The sequence below is a fragment of the Syngnathus scovelli genome, chromosome 6, assembly GCF_024217435.2.
Source record: "Syngnathus scovelli strain Florida chromosome 6, RoL_Ssco_1.2, whole genome shotgun sequence".
In the NCBI taxonomy this organism is placed as follows: domain Eukaryota; kingdom Metazoa; phylum Chordata; class Actinopteri; order Syngnathiformes; family Syngnathidae; genus Syngnathus; species Syngnathus scovelli.
Window position 1 is genome coordinate 8,088,198 of NC_090852.1, and position 16,216 is coordinate 8,104,413.

The following is a 16,216-nucleotide window of genomic DNA, read 5'->3' on the forward strand; positions in this document are numbered from 1 at the left end:
GGAGTGCTGTTGGTAGTGGTAGAAGTTGCGAATCAGCTGTTACAGACTAGCTCCTCAACGTAAGGCTGGAAAAAAACAAACTTAAAAGACTTTTAACCCACAACAGAGAAGAGAAACTGGGACTAACCTTTTAAAGACATCCGACAATCGATTTCGCTAACTTAGATCAGAAGGTGCAGGTTGTTCTACCGTTCTAGTTCTACACTGCTTAAACATTTCTGATTGGAAATATTGAACCTGTTTGAACAATTTATGATTGCAGGACCAAAGGTTGCCACCCATTTTTTTTCTGAAGTCAACATGGTAATCACACAGAGTTCTTTCTCTTCCTCGGCAAAGTGTCACATAGTACCTTCATCAGCTTGTGAGCCTTCTCTCTCTCTCTCTCTCTCTCTCTCTCTCTCTCTCTCTCTCTCTCTCTCTCTCTCTCTCTCTCTCTCTCTCTCTCTCTCTCTCTCTCTCTCTCACTCTCGCACACATGCACACACATACACATCACATGCAGCTCTCCACCCAACGCCATTATAAATCTTGCAGACAGCCGTGAAAACGAAAAGCAGCGCAAGCAACGTTGCGATTAGACATTCACAAACATGATTAATGGGCTTGTTTTGGGCTCCCACTATGTGCGGAATATTAACGTCGTCTTGGTTTCCGCTACGACCGGCAACACAGATTTTTGATTCCATTTGCTCGCTCGTTTTACCGCCTCTTGGATGACTGAGAATAAACATAGCATCTGTAGCCATTGGTTAATGTTGCAATACAGCCAGGGAAAGGCTAAAAGCTATTTTTGTTGTTGTTGTTGTGGCTGTCATCACATATGATTGCACATACTGTACAATTTGCACTGTAGAATGCTTTCCTGCTTTCTGGCCCATGTTAAAAGCCAGTGGACTATGGAAATGAATTATACATGATGTTATTTGGAGCATGCAAGTTGTTGTTTAGACACCAATGCATGTATGGCGTTATCAAGCAACGGGCTCAAAGGTGCTCATTGCGGACAAATCCATTGATTTTCTCTTTTGCCATGGTTGTGTGATACTTTGTGAGGTGGCTCGATTTTTTGCTGTTTAGTGTCAGCTGGCAAATTAGCGATAGCCTGGGTGCTAATCGTGGCATTAGATAGCAGAGGTCCTCGCTTTGTGTTCCTATGGTGAGGACATAACTCGGAACAATCTGACATCATATAATTGCTAATTTTTGAATAGATATTTTGTTATGCAATGTGTGTGCGTGTGTGTGTGATCAATATGCAAAGCATACAAATACCCTGTATGGGCAGTTCCTCTACAATTTTTAAATTGCAGCAAAACGTCTAAGTGTTTGATTTTTTTTAAAAATCATAGCTTCTGTTAATCAAAAGTCAATTTAATTCTGTGACTTTCAAAGCATATTTCTTCGTACAAGGAAAAAAGAAACAAATGGTTGATGCTCAGAACCATCTGGTCAGTGCGGCGGCCCTGTCGTGCTCTCAACGGAGCATCCTTGGCTCCATCTGTATTAGCTCATGGTTATGCATGATGCTCTCCCTCTTCATGTTTATTACCTCTGCATTTGCTATTTTGGCTGTTAAGTTAAGACGCTTGTAGGGTTGGCGGGGTGGCCGCTGCACATTTGAAAAAAAAAAAAAAAATGTGTGATGGAAGCTGGGGTTTTAATTTCTGTCACAGTTAAGTGCTAGTCTAAAAAACAGAAAGACACGGCAAAGTGTGCGTGAGGGCAGAATAGAAAGACAGGTGGTGCAATCTGCAGGGAGCAACAAAGTGTGTGGGAGGAACTTTGCTCCCTGCGGACACTCTGATTGGACAGCAAGATGGTCAACTGCGACTTCTGCGACCTTGCCTGAAGGGTTTCGAGAGTGTCTCTACATTTATGCCAAATATAATGGGAAAAAAATACTACAGTTATGTGGCTGTCGATATACTAGAAGACAATCAGCTTGGAGACATTGCAATGTCTGTGAAACTGAGAAAGTATGTAAGAGCGCTTTAGACACAAATCTGTTAATATCCTTAACTTTTTAAATATGACACAGCAAAACTAGATAAAATTCATTGCATGATGTTAAATTGACTTATTTTCATGCACCTTAAAACATAATGTTCATTATCTTTGCACTACTTGTTTTTTGGTGAGGTTGAAACGACGACTTTGAAAAAACATCATGGTAGGAACTGGGAATGGTTTGCAATGATCTATTTTAGCATCCCTATAGTTGTGTTACATTCAATTCTGCTCTTTCGCTCACTCAGCTTGTACTAGCTTCCGGCAATAACAGTAGCGCAAATACTGTCGTCACAGACATTATCAATCGGCATACTCCTCCCACGACTGTGATGAGAGAAGGCCTCGACAGCTTTGTTCTTATTTGCTTCTAAAGCAAGGAACGATGTTATAAAAGTAAGTCAGCCGCCTGTGAGGGAGGAGGAGACAAGCAGAGGAATCCCTCTGAGTCATTCTTTGAGTTTTCCTCCGTGTGTAACACTCACACCCTCCTCTGCTTTTCCTCTTTCTTTCTTTTTTTTCTTGCTCTGACTTGGATCGTCACTCACCAAAAGCTTTTTGTCGCCGCCATCGCCTGCTTTTGATTTATTTACCTGTCTGCTCCTCATCCTCCTCTCTGCAGAGCTCGGATGAGGCTGCTCCACCTTCTTCATTCTCTCCTAGTGGTGGGAAGCAACAGAATGCAAATGTCTCATTAATGGATTTCTGTTCTTTTTTACTCATGCTCATTTATTATTTTCTACTGCTCTGTGTCTATAAAATGTTCCAACAAAAACACATAAGCTTAGTTGAGATCAGGTCTTAGTTTCACCCAAGTATCTGTACTTCTACTTTTGTCATCTATGTTCTCACCAGCAGCATGGAGGCCTCTCAGTAGAACATTAAGATGTATTCACACATTTATAACTAATTACTGATTGACGTTCTCTCACTCTTCATATGTCTGGTTCTGTCCCATTAATACGTGACTCTGCTCTGCTCTGTGTGTGTGCGTTTAATAAAGAGAGCAGGCAAGCAAATCAAATAACAGCCCCATTCTGCTTATTGGATTTCGCTCTCCTCACTCAAGGCTCGCGCACACTTTGTTTCACACGCGCATGAGGCGACATAGGATCAGCCATGTACAGCTAATTGAGAGCAGCCTGACTCAACAACTCCTGTTCCCACACAGCGGTGAATGACACAGGTGGTATCCACTGGCGGAGTTACAAGGGGGGCTTTGGATGCACCACCCCCTGAAATATGCTTGGAAACCCCATTTGCCAGGTCAGATAATTGACATTTTTCCCACATTCCCCCAATGCCCTGTGGGGAACATAAGAGTAAATATTTATCAGCTTTTTATTTAAAGAATTTTTGGGGTTTGTAAAAAAAAAAAAAAAGTTTGTTTTGTTTCGCGGACCCCTGAGATACCCAAACGTATTCTTCAAAGGGCCGGAAATGGGACAGTTGCATTGTGGGCTGCGATGATCACGCATTTGCACGCCTTTGTACTGTGTGACAGGCGCAAATGGAAAGGGTTTGACTCTTGCTTATTGTACTATTGGAAAAAGAACTAATTCATGCGAGGCAATTACTCTGGCATTGTGTGAGTGTGTGTGTGTGTGTGTGTGTGTGTGTGTGTACAAGTAGATGTGCATTTACAGGAACAAAGATGCTGATCCTGCTGGGAATAAATGAGTGATTCAGCCTGATGCGATAGGCAAAATTGAAATGAGCTCCGCCAGTTTAAAACGAAATAAAATCACACTTGGTCACTCACTCACACATGCACACACGCAACACACACACACAATGGGGATGCATCGAAGCTTGCAGCAAGATAGGGCGTGTGATTTATAAATAGCTGCACAACCTCACACAAGTGCTATTTCTGAACCTGCAGAGTCGTGACTGACTTAAACAAGGGCAAAACTCAAAGTAACAACTTGGCACACACAGAGGAAAACCTCCAAACGTTTCATCACACCCGACGGAGATCCACATCTTTTTTCTTTCCCTCTTTTTCAGCTTGTGTCTGTCTTAATCGCATATGACATCTCCCTTTGTCACGGCGCTATTGAAGCTTCAGTCACATTTCAAATCCTTTGTTTCATTCTCGGGGGGATTTTCTCTTTTTTGCCATCGCTGCTATTTCTATTCACGCTTCCTTATTGCCATTAACTGTACTGTGAGACGCCTCACTCTTTGTCAGTCCATAAAGCCTTGAAAATACACATTCCGAGTATACGTGTACATGTCAGTAGAAGCCGTGACACTGCATAGACTCAGTGACTCAGTTTATATGTTGGCGTATTTGTGATTATGTAGCTCCGTGTGTGTGTGTGTGTGGTGTTTACGCTGGCCCAGTTCACCTGTGGGATGGTGATTATGAGTCAGAAAAGCAGACCATGATGCGCTTGACCTCTCCATGCAGACCTCCGAGCAAGCCTAGTGTCTGCTGAGATGTTGATTGGCTTCCATGGCAAGCTGTTGTTGTTTACACAGTACAGTGCTGGGAGGTCATAACCAGGAAAGCCATCTATGCGTGAACACAAGGCAACATTTTGGGGGAAATAACATTTTGTACGTGTCCCCTGTACATGCTAGTCTTATTCATATTTTGTTGCTGCAATAAATATTTAGCAGATGGGTTCAACTTTTCAGCAACCTCTGGGCACTGCAGTTATATCCTGTACCACTCTTGAGTGGAATTGACCACAATTCAATTGAAATTGACATCGCAGTGTCCTCAGGCTCACATTGTGACGATCATGTGACCAAAGCCAGAAAATGAATGGGTGGAATAATCTGCTTCATTTTTAGTCCACAAAAAAATGCTTTTTAAAAAATACTCAAACAAGAGTACAAAGTATATTGGATTAGATCTGATAAGCACAATTCAGCCAAAACGTGATGTCATTAAATACAATAAGGCAAATCTCTGCTTTGGACCCAAAATGGCCCCTGTGTTGTACTTTGGACATCCCTGTTCCAAATCCTGCCAGGATGCATTTGTGAGGTTACAAATCTGCGTTTATACGAAAAAATCTGCCTGGTAATGTTACAACATTGGTAGCCCGCACCAGGAATCGATTGAGGGCAGGCCCATAGAGGGACTAAGGGGTCGTTGGTGAGGATCAATTGGAGGTTTCACCTTCGCTGTCACTGCTGTCAACGAGAAGTGGTGAGAACATTCAAGAGCCGTCTCTGAACATTTACTCGCCTGATCGTTGACAATTGTGCAGAAGTAACACAAGTGTGTACTAGCGAGAGATTCAAGCTTTTGAAAAGGAGGGAGAAAGGGGTTTTCCCGGGAGACTGGCACGGTAAACTTGTGCTAAGATGAGATCACAGAGGGCGGATGAGCCGGTGCTGACTGGCGTCTCTTATATTTTTTCACTTGGTGGTCGATACGCAACATGGTGTGCTTCCCGACGGTTCTCCATTGATAGAATTGAGGATAGCCACACTGTGCTCGCCAGGCACAACATTTCAAATAATCACTCTTTAAGTGGTAAAAATGTTTTCATTTTACGCATTAAGCATTTTAACCTCTAAGCGTGATGGTAGATTTTGTCATTTAAAACAGGATACACTCCAGACACATCTTATGACGTCACTAATTGAGTGCTTTGTGTGACTGTCTCGGGTTGCATCACCACGCCGGAGGAAATATACTGCATCATTTAACAACCTGTCTAGCGGCCGGTTGCAACATCATACTGCCGTATCCTAGCAACCGGCTGGAAGGAGCACACACTCAGTAAAAAGCTTCACTTCCAGCTGGTGTGTGTGTGTGTGTGTGTGTGTGTGTGTGTGTGTGTGTGCGTGTGTGTGTGTGTGTGTGTGTGTGTGTGTGTGTGTGTGTGTGTGTGTGTGTGTGTGTGTGTGTGTGCGTGTGTGTGCGTGTATGTCCGCGTGTGTGCGTGTGTGTGCGTGTGTGTCCGCGTGTGTGCGCGTGTATGTGTGTATTAGCTCGACGGGATAATGGATGAATGTTGTAGAAACGAGCGAGCCGGCTGAGTCCTGCGGGAACGATCAATATCTGCTCTACATTTATCTCTAATTACCGCAGCGCAAGTTCTCTCTTTCTCCTTTTGACTTTCTTAACTCTGCCTGTTTCTGTTTTTTTGACATCGTTTTTGTGCACATCATACACTTCAGCGCTGATAGTTCCATTAGTTGCAGAGCCTTCCCGCACCTTGGAGTGCTGTGTTTAATCATTAGGAGCGGGTCAGCAAACTCCCTCGAAAAATTCACTTGCAATTCGGTGCAAGATTTGTCTCTGTGCTGTCTTGCCTCATTGCACCAGTGTGTCCACACAGGATGAGTCTTTACATACACCTGCACAATCTAGTGAGTTGTCATGCAAGAATATTAGGGTCACAATGAAATGATTAAAACATTATACGTAAATAAAGTCAGGATATAGTTATCTCCCCTCGATCTGAATCACCCCCACAGTATAACTGAAATACTCTCAAGGCATATTTTCATAACATTTACTGCCTAAACTTTTTTAATGCCTTTAAACACACTTTTAAACAATGGATACAACAACAAGAGCAATGGATAACTCTTGCACGGAATGATAAATATTGTCCAGTGTAATAGTGTACCGATCCCTCTTTGTTCTTCGATCTCATATTTCCCAAACTGACAAACTCAATAATCATTGCCCAAAGATGAACGTTATAAAATGAACCTACAGTCATTGTTTTCTGTTGACATAAAAAGCAGGATTTAAGAGGATTTTACAGTCAATCATTTTCAAGAAAATACAGGCTGTGCTGAAATATACAGTACTTCCCTTTTTTTTTTTTATTATTCTTTCAGATTAACATGGTCTCTCTAAATAAGTGTGCTCCCTTCTAGTGGTCAACAATAGATTAAATTGTACAATAAAATGTGAAGGCGTAAAATAAATGTATTATGAATAAAGCCATGATACATAAGCAGACTCAATGAAATTGTAATACTGTATTATGAAAATAAGGTTGTAATATTAGAATAAAGTTGCTAATTTGCCCAAAATAAAAGTTATATCATTCATTCATTCATTCATTCATTCATTCATTCATTCATTCATTCATTTATTCATTCCTACATTCTTCTATTTATTTATTTATTTATTTATTTCATACATACTTTACTTTATATGCTTATGATGTAAACTGTCCATCCAGTCACAGACAATGGTGATATGTTCAAACCTATCACTTGCCTCCCCCACCAAGAGGAATGCGTAATTCCTATGTGAGTTATAATATGTCTTTTGTCCTTTCCTGTCCTTTGTCGCTTTTCCACGAGGAGTGCTCGGCCTTCTCTCTTCGGCGACGTTGACCATTCTTGTTTTATGAACGCACGCGTGCTAATTTATACCGCGTCTTTCTTCCCGGCAGTGCTAAGCATCGGAGAAGGAGGCTTTTGGGAAGGCAACGTCAAAGGGAGGACAGGCTGGTTTCCTGCCGACTGCGTGGAAGAAGTTCAGATGAGGCAGTTTGACCCTCGGCTAGGTAAGGCACGCCTACGAATACTCAATTGTGAATACATTAAAGGGGCACAATTAGTCTTTATTTCACACTAGTATCAGTACTTCTATTTAAGTAAATACAGTGAATGCATTTACCACCTTTGCTAATGGTAAGGATGAAAAGGAGTCATAGTATCTGAGTAGCAATATTCACAGTAAAAGTGTTTTTTTTAGAGGGAGGATTGCCATTTCCCCTGTTGTTGGGTGTAGAGCGATGAGAAAAGGGCAGAATCCCTAAATACTCCATTTAAATGCATTGTTAGTTCGGAAAGGATTTGAGGGTAGCGAAGGCAGAAGGAAAAAGAAAGAAAAGCAGAAAGCAGCGAGATGTATAGTGGTGACAACTCTACAGGACAGCAAAGAGATTTAGCCAAGCATAGCTTTCTAAAGAGGGAGTCGGGAACTTTTTTTTCCCACTCACTCATCAGTGTATATGACGTTGTATTTGACTTCACATTCAGAATCTTTCAATGTGTCCAGGTAATAGGATGAATAAATTGATCTCATGTGAATGGGTAGAATTGTGTTTTCCTCCATGAATGCTTTGTAATCATTTTTTTTCTTTGGAGTACTACACAGTGACATTCCAAAGATGTAAACGTTAGAGAAATTGATGCCAATTTTGACATAAATGAAACTGATATTACGAAAGACGTTGTAAATACTTTGCACGGTTGAGTCTCATTTATTATGAGCTTTCTGTTCAACAGAACAACAGAGATGAAAGTATTGAAGTAACTGTTACGCATTATCTATGCAAATTTCTGTTAGCCCATCTATGACGTTTCACATTATGTTAGCATTAAGTTTACAAACATTCGTTAGATTAATTTGACATGGTTTCGTTTAACAGTTTAAATGTACGCTTATTTTCCTTTTGTTTTATATGTCAGCGATTTGCATCTCATCTTTTCGTTGCTTCACAGGGCTTTCATGCATGAAGAGGTATTGTCTGCCATTACTTGACAGTGAGAGTCTGTATATTACAGATTTTCATCTGATTAATTTGAATTGATTGTATAATTAAATACTTCCACAACCTTACTCTATCCCATTTTAGTATTAGTGCAGGGTGCAGTACCAAATGATAGAAATGGAATGTCGGTGTAATCTTTTTACTAAATATCAGGCTAATTTGTGAGGAACACTGGGGCGTGGATAAATTAATCTCTTCCCCCGACTCATCAACTTCAGTCTACACACACACACATGCGCGGCTTTTGTTTACCCGAAGCTAAGCATTGAGGCGTCATTGACAGCGAGGCCAATACATCTCAGATTAGTGAAGCATGCAAGACGGCACCATCTACAATTGAGTTGCAGCCGTGTTCTTGCCTTTTTTTTTTCTTTTTCCCTCTCTGCCCTCTTATCAGTCATCCCTCTGAGGGCTCCATCACTCTACTCTCAAAATGGACCCTGGAAAGTCCCAAAAAAAAGTAAAGATTGCCTCGGCGCAAGGTGGCAGCTGCTGGTGAGTCGGCGGCCGTTTATCTTGACGCAGGTGAAAAATGATGGTCACAACGTTGCAGGGAGAAAAAGGACGAAAGAAGGTGTGACAGAGCTGATGGGGAACATGAGGCTGCAAAGCAAAAGCTATTGATTAAAGTCATTAGGAATGATGCAGGGCTGAGATTGTTTTGAGTCACATGTCGTCTTTCTGGAACTTTCAGAGGACCCTTGTGGTTAGGATAATACCTTATTGATCCCAGGAAATATGGATCATTGCTCTTGGGCAATGGGAGCTATTTTCTAATTTTATTATGGGGTAACTGATTGGTGCCAAAAGTAAGTCATCTTGGGGGGCGGGGCTAAGCAATTGAAAGCTTCAGGTACGTTGGCATCAATTTCTACAGCATTAAAGATGTATCTGGTTAGATGACTAGTGCTCAGGGATTTCTGTAGTAATTTGTATGTGTGTGTGTAATTGTGTGTTATGCAATGACTGTTATTTCATAAACGTGCTTATTTCTGTAGATCAATGGCCCTAGTGCAAAGTGCAAAATAATCTTAGATCTTAGTGTGCGCAAAGATGAAGTTTACTTTATTTGGGTAATTTCGTAGATAGGCGCAGTTAGAAATGGGCATTTGCGCCATTGTGGGCGTGAGCAAGTCTAAATGGCCCCCCTCAATCCCAACACAAGAGATGCGTGGTCTACATAGCAAAAGCCTAACAGACTCACTGGAGTTGGTCCAGGATATCGTCCACTTAACTATAGTTGGTACCAATTTACTGGTACTAGTACCACATATTGAATGTCACTCACTGATTGATGGGATTCCTGATGATTAATAAAAATAGACCAATATATAGATCATCTCAGTATTTCACTTTTCTTCTTGTGGGTCTGTACCGATTCGATTAGTTGTAAAAGTAAATTCATACAGTGAAAAACTGCACGCAATTGATTCCCCTCTACAAGAACATCTTCATTAAGAGCACAAAGAAAAGAATAGCCACCAAATAGCCACAGGAAAAAAATGTCTATAGGTGAATAAGTGGACAGTGTTGTGGAGGATTAGTCTGCTTTAAATTACACTGATCTTAAATGGTTGTAAGTGGCCATACCCTCAATACATGCATTCCATCTCACTCTCTCTCTGTCACACACAAACACACATGCACTCACGTATGAGGCTGTTTACATGTGCTAATGGAGGAGATAATGATGTGAGCCCTTCTTTGCCTTTCTAATGACATTACTCAAGGACCGTGAGATGCTCATTTTCACCAATAACTCTCTTGTTAATCCCATGTCTGCAATTGATTGGGATTTTACCCACCCTAAAACGTGCCCCTCATCCCAATGTCACCCAGAGGTGGCAAAAGCACTCAGTACCTGAGTGGAAAATAGATACTTGAATAAATAAACGTGTATGCAAAAAAAAAAAAAAAACAACACCTGTGGCCATTTAAAGGCGCTTATTTCTCCGCGATAGAAAAAGCTATATGGTCGATTGGGCGCTGGTTTCGTTTTAAGAGGCACCTGCTTCTCATTGACCGGCGTGCTCTTGACTGACTCACAGCTGCATGAATCAGCTCTGTCGTTCCCAGTCGGTGCTATTTTTAGTGCAGCCATTAAGAAGTTTGGAAATGTGTCTGCACACCCTCGGAATGCTTAAACACCCGCGTGGCTGCGGCAGTGTGGATGGAGGGAGAGAGACAGAGAGCGATGATGCAATGCACTCGTGAGGGAACACCTGCTGAAAACACTCGCCGGCCATAAAATTAGATACGCGGAAGTTGTGATTCGGTTGAGAATGTATTATTATTATGTTGCCATATTTGACTCAGGTATAGAGGTTTTAAGGGGTAAGGTTTAGGTTTAATAGTAAAAAAAAAAAAAAAAAAAACTTATTCAGGCACCTCTACTATATGTAAAGTTTAGGGCAGAATGGCCATTAATTCAATGAAAGCATTTCAAGCAACTTCAGAAATGTGCTTAACATAATATAGCATTTATTATTATAAGATTAGAATCAATGTAATCATAATTTCCATTCTATAGATAAGGCATCACAAAAATATGGACATTTCTGGGACTCATTTGAAATATTCTTTTTAGTCTTTAATTATGTAAACATGTTTCTCAGGAATTACTTTATGAACAGCATCTGCATATATGCAGTATTTTGCAGAAATAACCGTTTGAAATATTTCATTATATTTTAGACTCATGCTGTAATTCTATTATTATTACTATTATGTGCAAAGAGCACATCACTGTATTAAACGGAGTGCTGTTAAACTTAAAAAAAAGCATTTAATCTTTAATATGTTAAATGAACACTGAAAAGGTGTGTGTCATTCTTGCCTTCCCCTCTCTATTCATTTTCCTCTCTTGTCATGTTATCAGACAAGTCCAGTCTTTGCCCTTCACACTTAAAATGTCATGTTAACACATCTGACATTAAGGCCTTTTGTGTGTGCACACCCTCAGTATGCCTGTCACCATTCTTATCCCCTCTCTGCCGCTTCTTGCAGAGACACCAAATATCTGTTTGCTGTCCCCTCAAAAAGACATGCATGAAACTTGCATTCAGCTGCAAATTTTGGTTGCAAAAGCAACTGGTGGCTGTAAAAATGGAGAAACACACTACACTGATGGTCTCTGTATGGTGTGTAGCGTCAACACACACATTAGCGTAGCCAACTAATCCATCTTATTATTAGAAAGGGGTGCCAGGCGCAGACTGTAAAGCACAGTTTGGAAGACGCGTCTGGTATTAAAGTTCAGCTGAGTCGGCAATATCGGACCGGCAGCTCAAGAAGCGCCCCCTTTTCCAAGTCTGTGTGTGCATGTAAGTGGCTGCGAGCATTTCTGTATCAGTATGTATGTGTGTCGAATACAAACTGCTTTTCATCAGAAGTCAGTCAGGTGCAATGCGAGGCATCTCTAACGCAAGCCATATCACATGGTAATAGACGGCGGCGGCATGATGGCAGGAATGAATCACCGCCAAGCTGCTCCGCTAAAGAAGAAGACGTATCGCATTTGACAAGGGAGCCTGATTGGAGGACAGCAGGTCACTTGCACGTAAACGCACTTGTCTTCTAGGCATACGCCAGCGTGCGAGTCCCAGGGCACGCTTCACTGTAAATCGCCTTCATTACTGTCCTTCATACTTTTTTCATATACTTTATACATTCAATGCCTGAAGCTTGATGTCTGCCAAATTGGCAAACACGCTAGCTTCAAAAATCACTGTGTTCATCATAACACAGAGTATTGCCAAATCGAAATGTCCCATGACATGTAATAAAGAGCTTTCCAATTAATTCTTTCTCATTTTTGTTGCTCACCGGAATTGAATAGCCGCCCGCCAAGAGTCTCCTCAGTCTGGGCTCAGCCATGCCTTCTGTTTCTGCAATCTCAGATTGGTTAGTTTTAGTCACAAAGGCAAGAAATTAATTAAATTAATTCATTACATCTAGTAAATGGATGGATACATGAATTAAATTGATTCATTGATTAAACATTACATTAAAGGCATATGATGAGGGCAGAGAAGGCAGATTTTCCCGCCGAAATATTTCAATCACATTCTATATTACTGGAAAGTCCACTTTTCAGTTTTCAGCTGTCATCTGGCAGTTTTAACTCAAATCATTGCTTACAAATACAGAAAAAAAAATCAGCCCAGCGACGAGAAAGTCACTCATAAATAAATATTTTTATTTCAGTCAATTTTGTATCACGAGTTTAGGGTGACTTCAAAGTTGTTTTTATTACTCTCAAATATCAAAAATAGGTCAAATGTGACCTGAGATTTATTGAAGGCTTGAGATGTGTTAACATTATCGTCACAGTAAGAAGCGTTTATCATTGAGCCACTGACTTGGTGTTAGTCAGCGGGCTTCGCAGGGTTCGGCAAGCTTGGACAAAACCCTCTTGTTGTTGTGAGTGCATTTGTACTGAATTATTCAAGGCTCCCTCCACTTTGACAAGAGCCGAGGTATTTTCACTCCATGACGACACTCGGGTGGTAACGAGGAGCTCTCCAAAGGCTCTTTGAGCCAACCCACCAAAATCTGAATGAGCAAGAAAGGGAGCGAGGGAGAGAAAGAGAGAGAGAAAATGGAAATGAGAAGCGGTTGTTTGCTGGAGGCTGAAAGAGTCTGACACACTTTCGGCTGTTCGTGAAGGAAAAATGTGGGAAAGGCGAGCGTGGAAGGCCGGCATCTCGCAAGGTTCATCTCAGGGGACCAACCCCTGCGTCAAAAAATGAACTGCTGGTGTCCGAGCTGCCTGTGGTGTGTAGCAGGATGGACTGGGTGATGACGATGGTGAAGGCGGAGCAAGCCGGCATGTTATGGCGTGATTTTTATTGGGGTAAGTCCAGTGGTGGGACGTAACCAAGAACAAATATGTTGTTACTAAGTCGATTTTTCGCTAGTCACTCGTTGTCACTAGCTCCTGGCAAATTGATGGCCTGGTGCTAAGTTCATGGAGCAGGTTGCCTAGTGACTAAATTTTCGACTGTTTGAATCTTGACTGTTTTAATTTGCTATTGCTGCTGGTCTTGCTCGTACGACCAGCCAGACCAGTACAAAACCACAACAAAACCATATGCGTAACCCCAAACAAAACAAGTGTTTCTCATCGTTTTTAGTTCCTGACATCTACTGCTAACAAACATTATGACAAGGTTTCTATTTTTACAACGCCAAATCCTTGTGTGGTCCAAAAAGGACTTTGTCCAAATCACGGACTCTGTGATCACGACATCTGTTTTTTTCCAGGAAGGAACCAACCTGAACCAACAAGCTATTTTGTCATTTAGCTGTCAGGACTGTTTGACAGGAAGCCTCTCTTCTCTCTCAATGAGATGTCTCTGACTGGTAGACAACACCTCACCTCCACCTTCACTCTTTACCCTGAACACTGTGACTAAAAGTGATGTGCACTTTGGAGGATTTCTGCTGACTTTCTCCACTTGCTGTCCCTTCTCTCACCCTCTACTATTGTCAGCAGGCTAACTTTATCCTGAACTAAGCAGGACTTTTGGTTCAAAAAATCTTCTTGTCAACAGTTTAGGGTTAGACGAACAAATTGGTTTCATAGGGATTTGTTTTGAGGAAGTGGGGGCCAGACCGATTTTTTTACATCTAAATCGATTTGAGAAACCCCACACATGACAACGAAAAAAAAATTGTCTTTTCTTACTACTCTTTTTGATATCTTCACACCCACAATCATGAGTCTCCTCCCCAAACCAGAGTCTCTCATCGAACCATGACTGACCTGTGAGAGGCAGCAAGGATTTACCCTTGCAATTGTTAAACTGGTTTAGCATTTGTGATTGTTGGCTATAACTATATTCTGAGTAGATAGGGAGAGAAAAAAACTCTCATAACACACCCCACACTACCAGACAACCAAATAGGATAATGTTCTCGAGGCATCTGACAAGCATGTCTTTCCTGACTTTGGTCAGAAAGAAGACAGAATTCTCAAATCGGACCTGATTATCAGCATGTTTGTCCACTGCTTGAGGCCCTAATTTACCTAGTTTAAGAGGTTAACATTCCCAGCATGAGCGGGGAAAATCAAATGAGTCAGGGTGTGGGAGGAAAGTCAATGACTCGATAAGTGTGCAATTGTGCGTGTCTGTGTGTGTATGTTTGTCTGCAGCTCTTATCTATCGGCGGCAAGACAGTGTAGGTTAATTCCCATTTCAGCAAGGTTCAGAGAATGGCTGTGTGTGTGTGCTGTGTTTGACCTTGAGAAAAGGGCACCGAAGATGTTGGTGTGTCCAGGAGCGCATCGTCCATAAGAGTTGCCCGTCGCTGTAACGCTTGCAAAACGACCCCTGGGTGCCTTGCAATGACTTTTGTGCTAAACAGGCTACGTAGTGATACGTTGTCATCCTGTTTGCCGAAACATCATCAACTGTAGCACAGATAACAGGGCTAAGTTTGGTCTGTTTGTGTATTATTTGACAGGCTTATTATCAAACACCTTTTCTGCCTGCCTTCTGTCCCGGTTGATTTCTATTCACCCATCCTTACCTGCTTCTTTCTGTGGTTTAAAGCTGCTTTTCTGCTTGGCTTTCTTATCTTCAACCTTCAACATGATTTACTACTTCCCTTTCTGACCACCTACTTTCCTACTTTCCTTCCTTCCTTTATTCTTCATTCCTTCATTCCTTCATTTTTTCCTTCCTATTTTGCATCCTTTCTTCCTTTTCTCAGAACTACTTTCCTGCCTTCCTTTCTTTTGTACCAGTTCAGTATTGCATTAAAATCAACATTTTGTTATTAATTTCTTTGCCAATATTCACGGTGCCTGTAAACATTCATTTCAAAAGTGCATATATAGTTTTGCTCGACCCTGGTGACTGTAAGTGTGAGCGAGAGGTCTTTTTAATATAAATCTTGTCCATCTTCACACATCAAACAGACGTTAAAGCAGTTGCTAAGTGTATACCGTATTCTCTGAGGGGTTAAACTGGAAATACAAGTGACAGCCGACACAAGAATAAATATTCTAAATGCTACAGTACAGTGACCGGGAGGTGACGGATGATGTGTCAGACTTGAGCGCAAAATGGAAAAATTTGTTGGCATGGGCAGGTTATATTTAGTCTCACATACATCCACACGTACATGCGCACACTCAGGCACGCTTGCACACACACACACGCACGCACACGCACACACACACACACACACACACACACACACACACACGCACGTGCACACACGCGCGCACACACACACACAGAATCAAATAGACCGAATGTGAACTAAAATCCACTTGCATAGTAGAAAACAAGGCAGATGAAATAAGAATGAATTGGAAAAAAAAATATGGTTTTGTAAAATATTCAAAGCATGTTCGTAAGTCACTTCGATTATGTAGAGTTTGAACATTAATACTATAAAAATTGTTACCTAATAATGTAGTAGTGATGCAAATATGATCAATTCCAATTGGATTGAAACATTTGAAAAACCATAGTTCTAGAAAAAAAATGAACTTAACAAATATACCGTACTACATCTGAAAAAGTGAGGTGGTTTAACATTTAATTCTTTCACATTTGGCTGTATTGAAAATTCCTTTGACTGGGCAAGCCATGCAATAAGTAACAATTGAACATGTCATACAAATGTAGAAAGCAACTAACAATAAAGATGAAAATAATCAGAACCAATATTCTGATGCTGTGAAAGTTTTTTTTTTTTTT

The 16,216-nt window shown here is 41.2% G+C and overlaps 1 protein-coding gene across 17 annotated transcripts in view; it reads left to right on the forward strand.

Annotated features, from left to right (window-relative positions):
* shank3a (SH3 and multiple ankyrin repeat domains 3a) overlaps nt 1-16,216 on the forward strand; it is a 105,013-nt gene that overhangs the window by 68,529 nt on the left and 20,268 nt on the right. For all 17 annotated transcript variants that reach the window (XR_011086960.1, XM_068651031.1, XM_068651032.1 and 14 more), the window contains one exon: nt 7,395-7,508. Coding sequence is in view for 16 of the 17 variants with exons in the window: in XM_068651031.1 (XP_068507132.1) it covers nt 7,395-7,508 (114 nt within the window). In the remaining variant the exon portion in view is untranslated. The remainder of the gene's footprint in view (nt 1-7,394; nt 7,509-16,216) is intronic.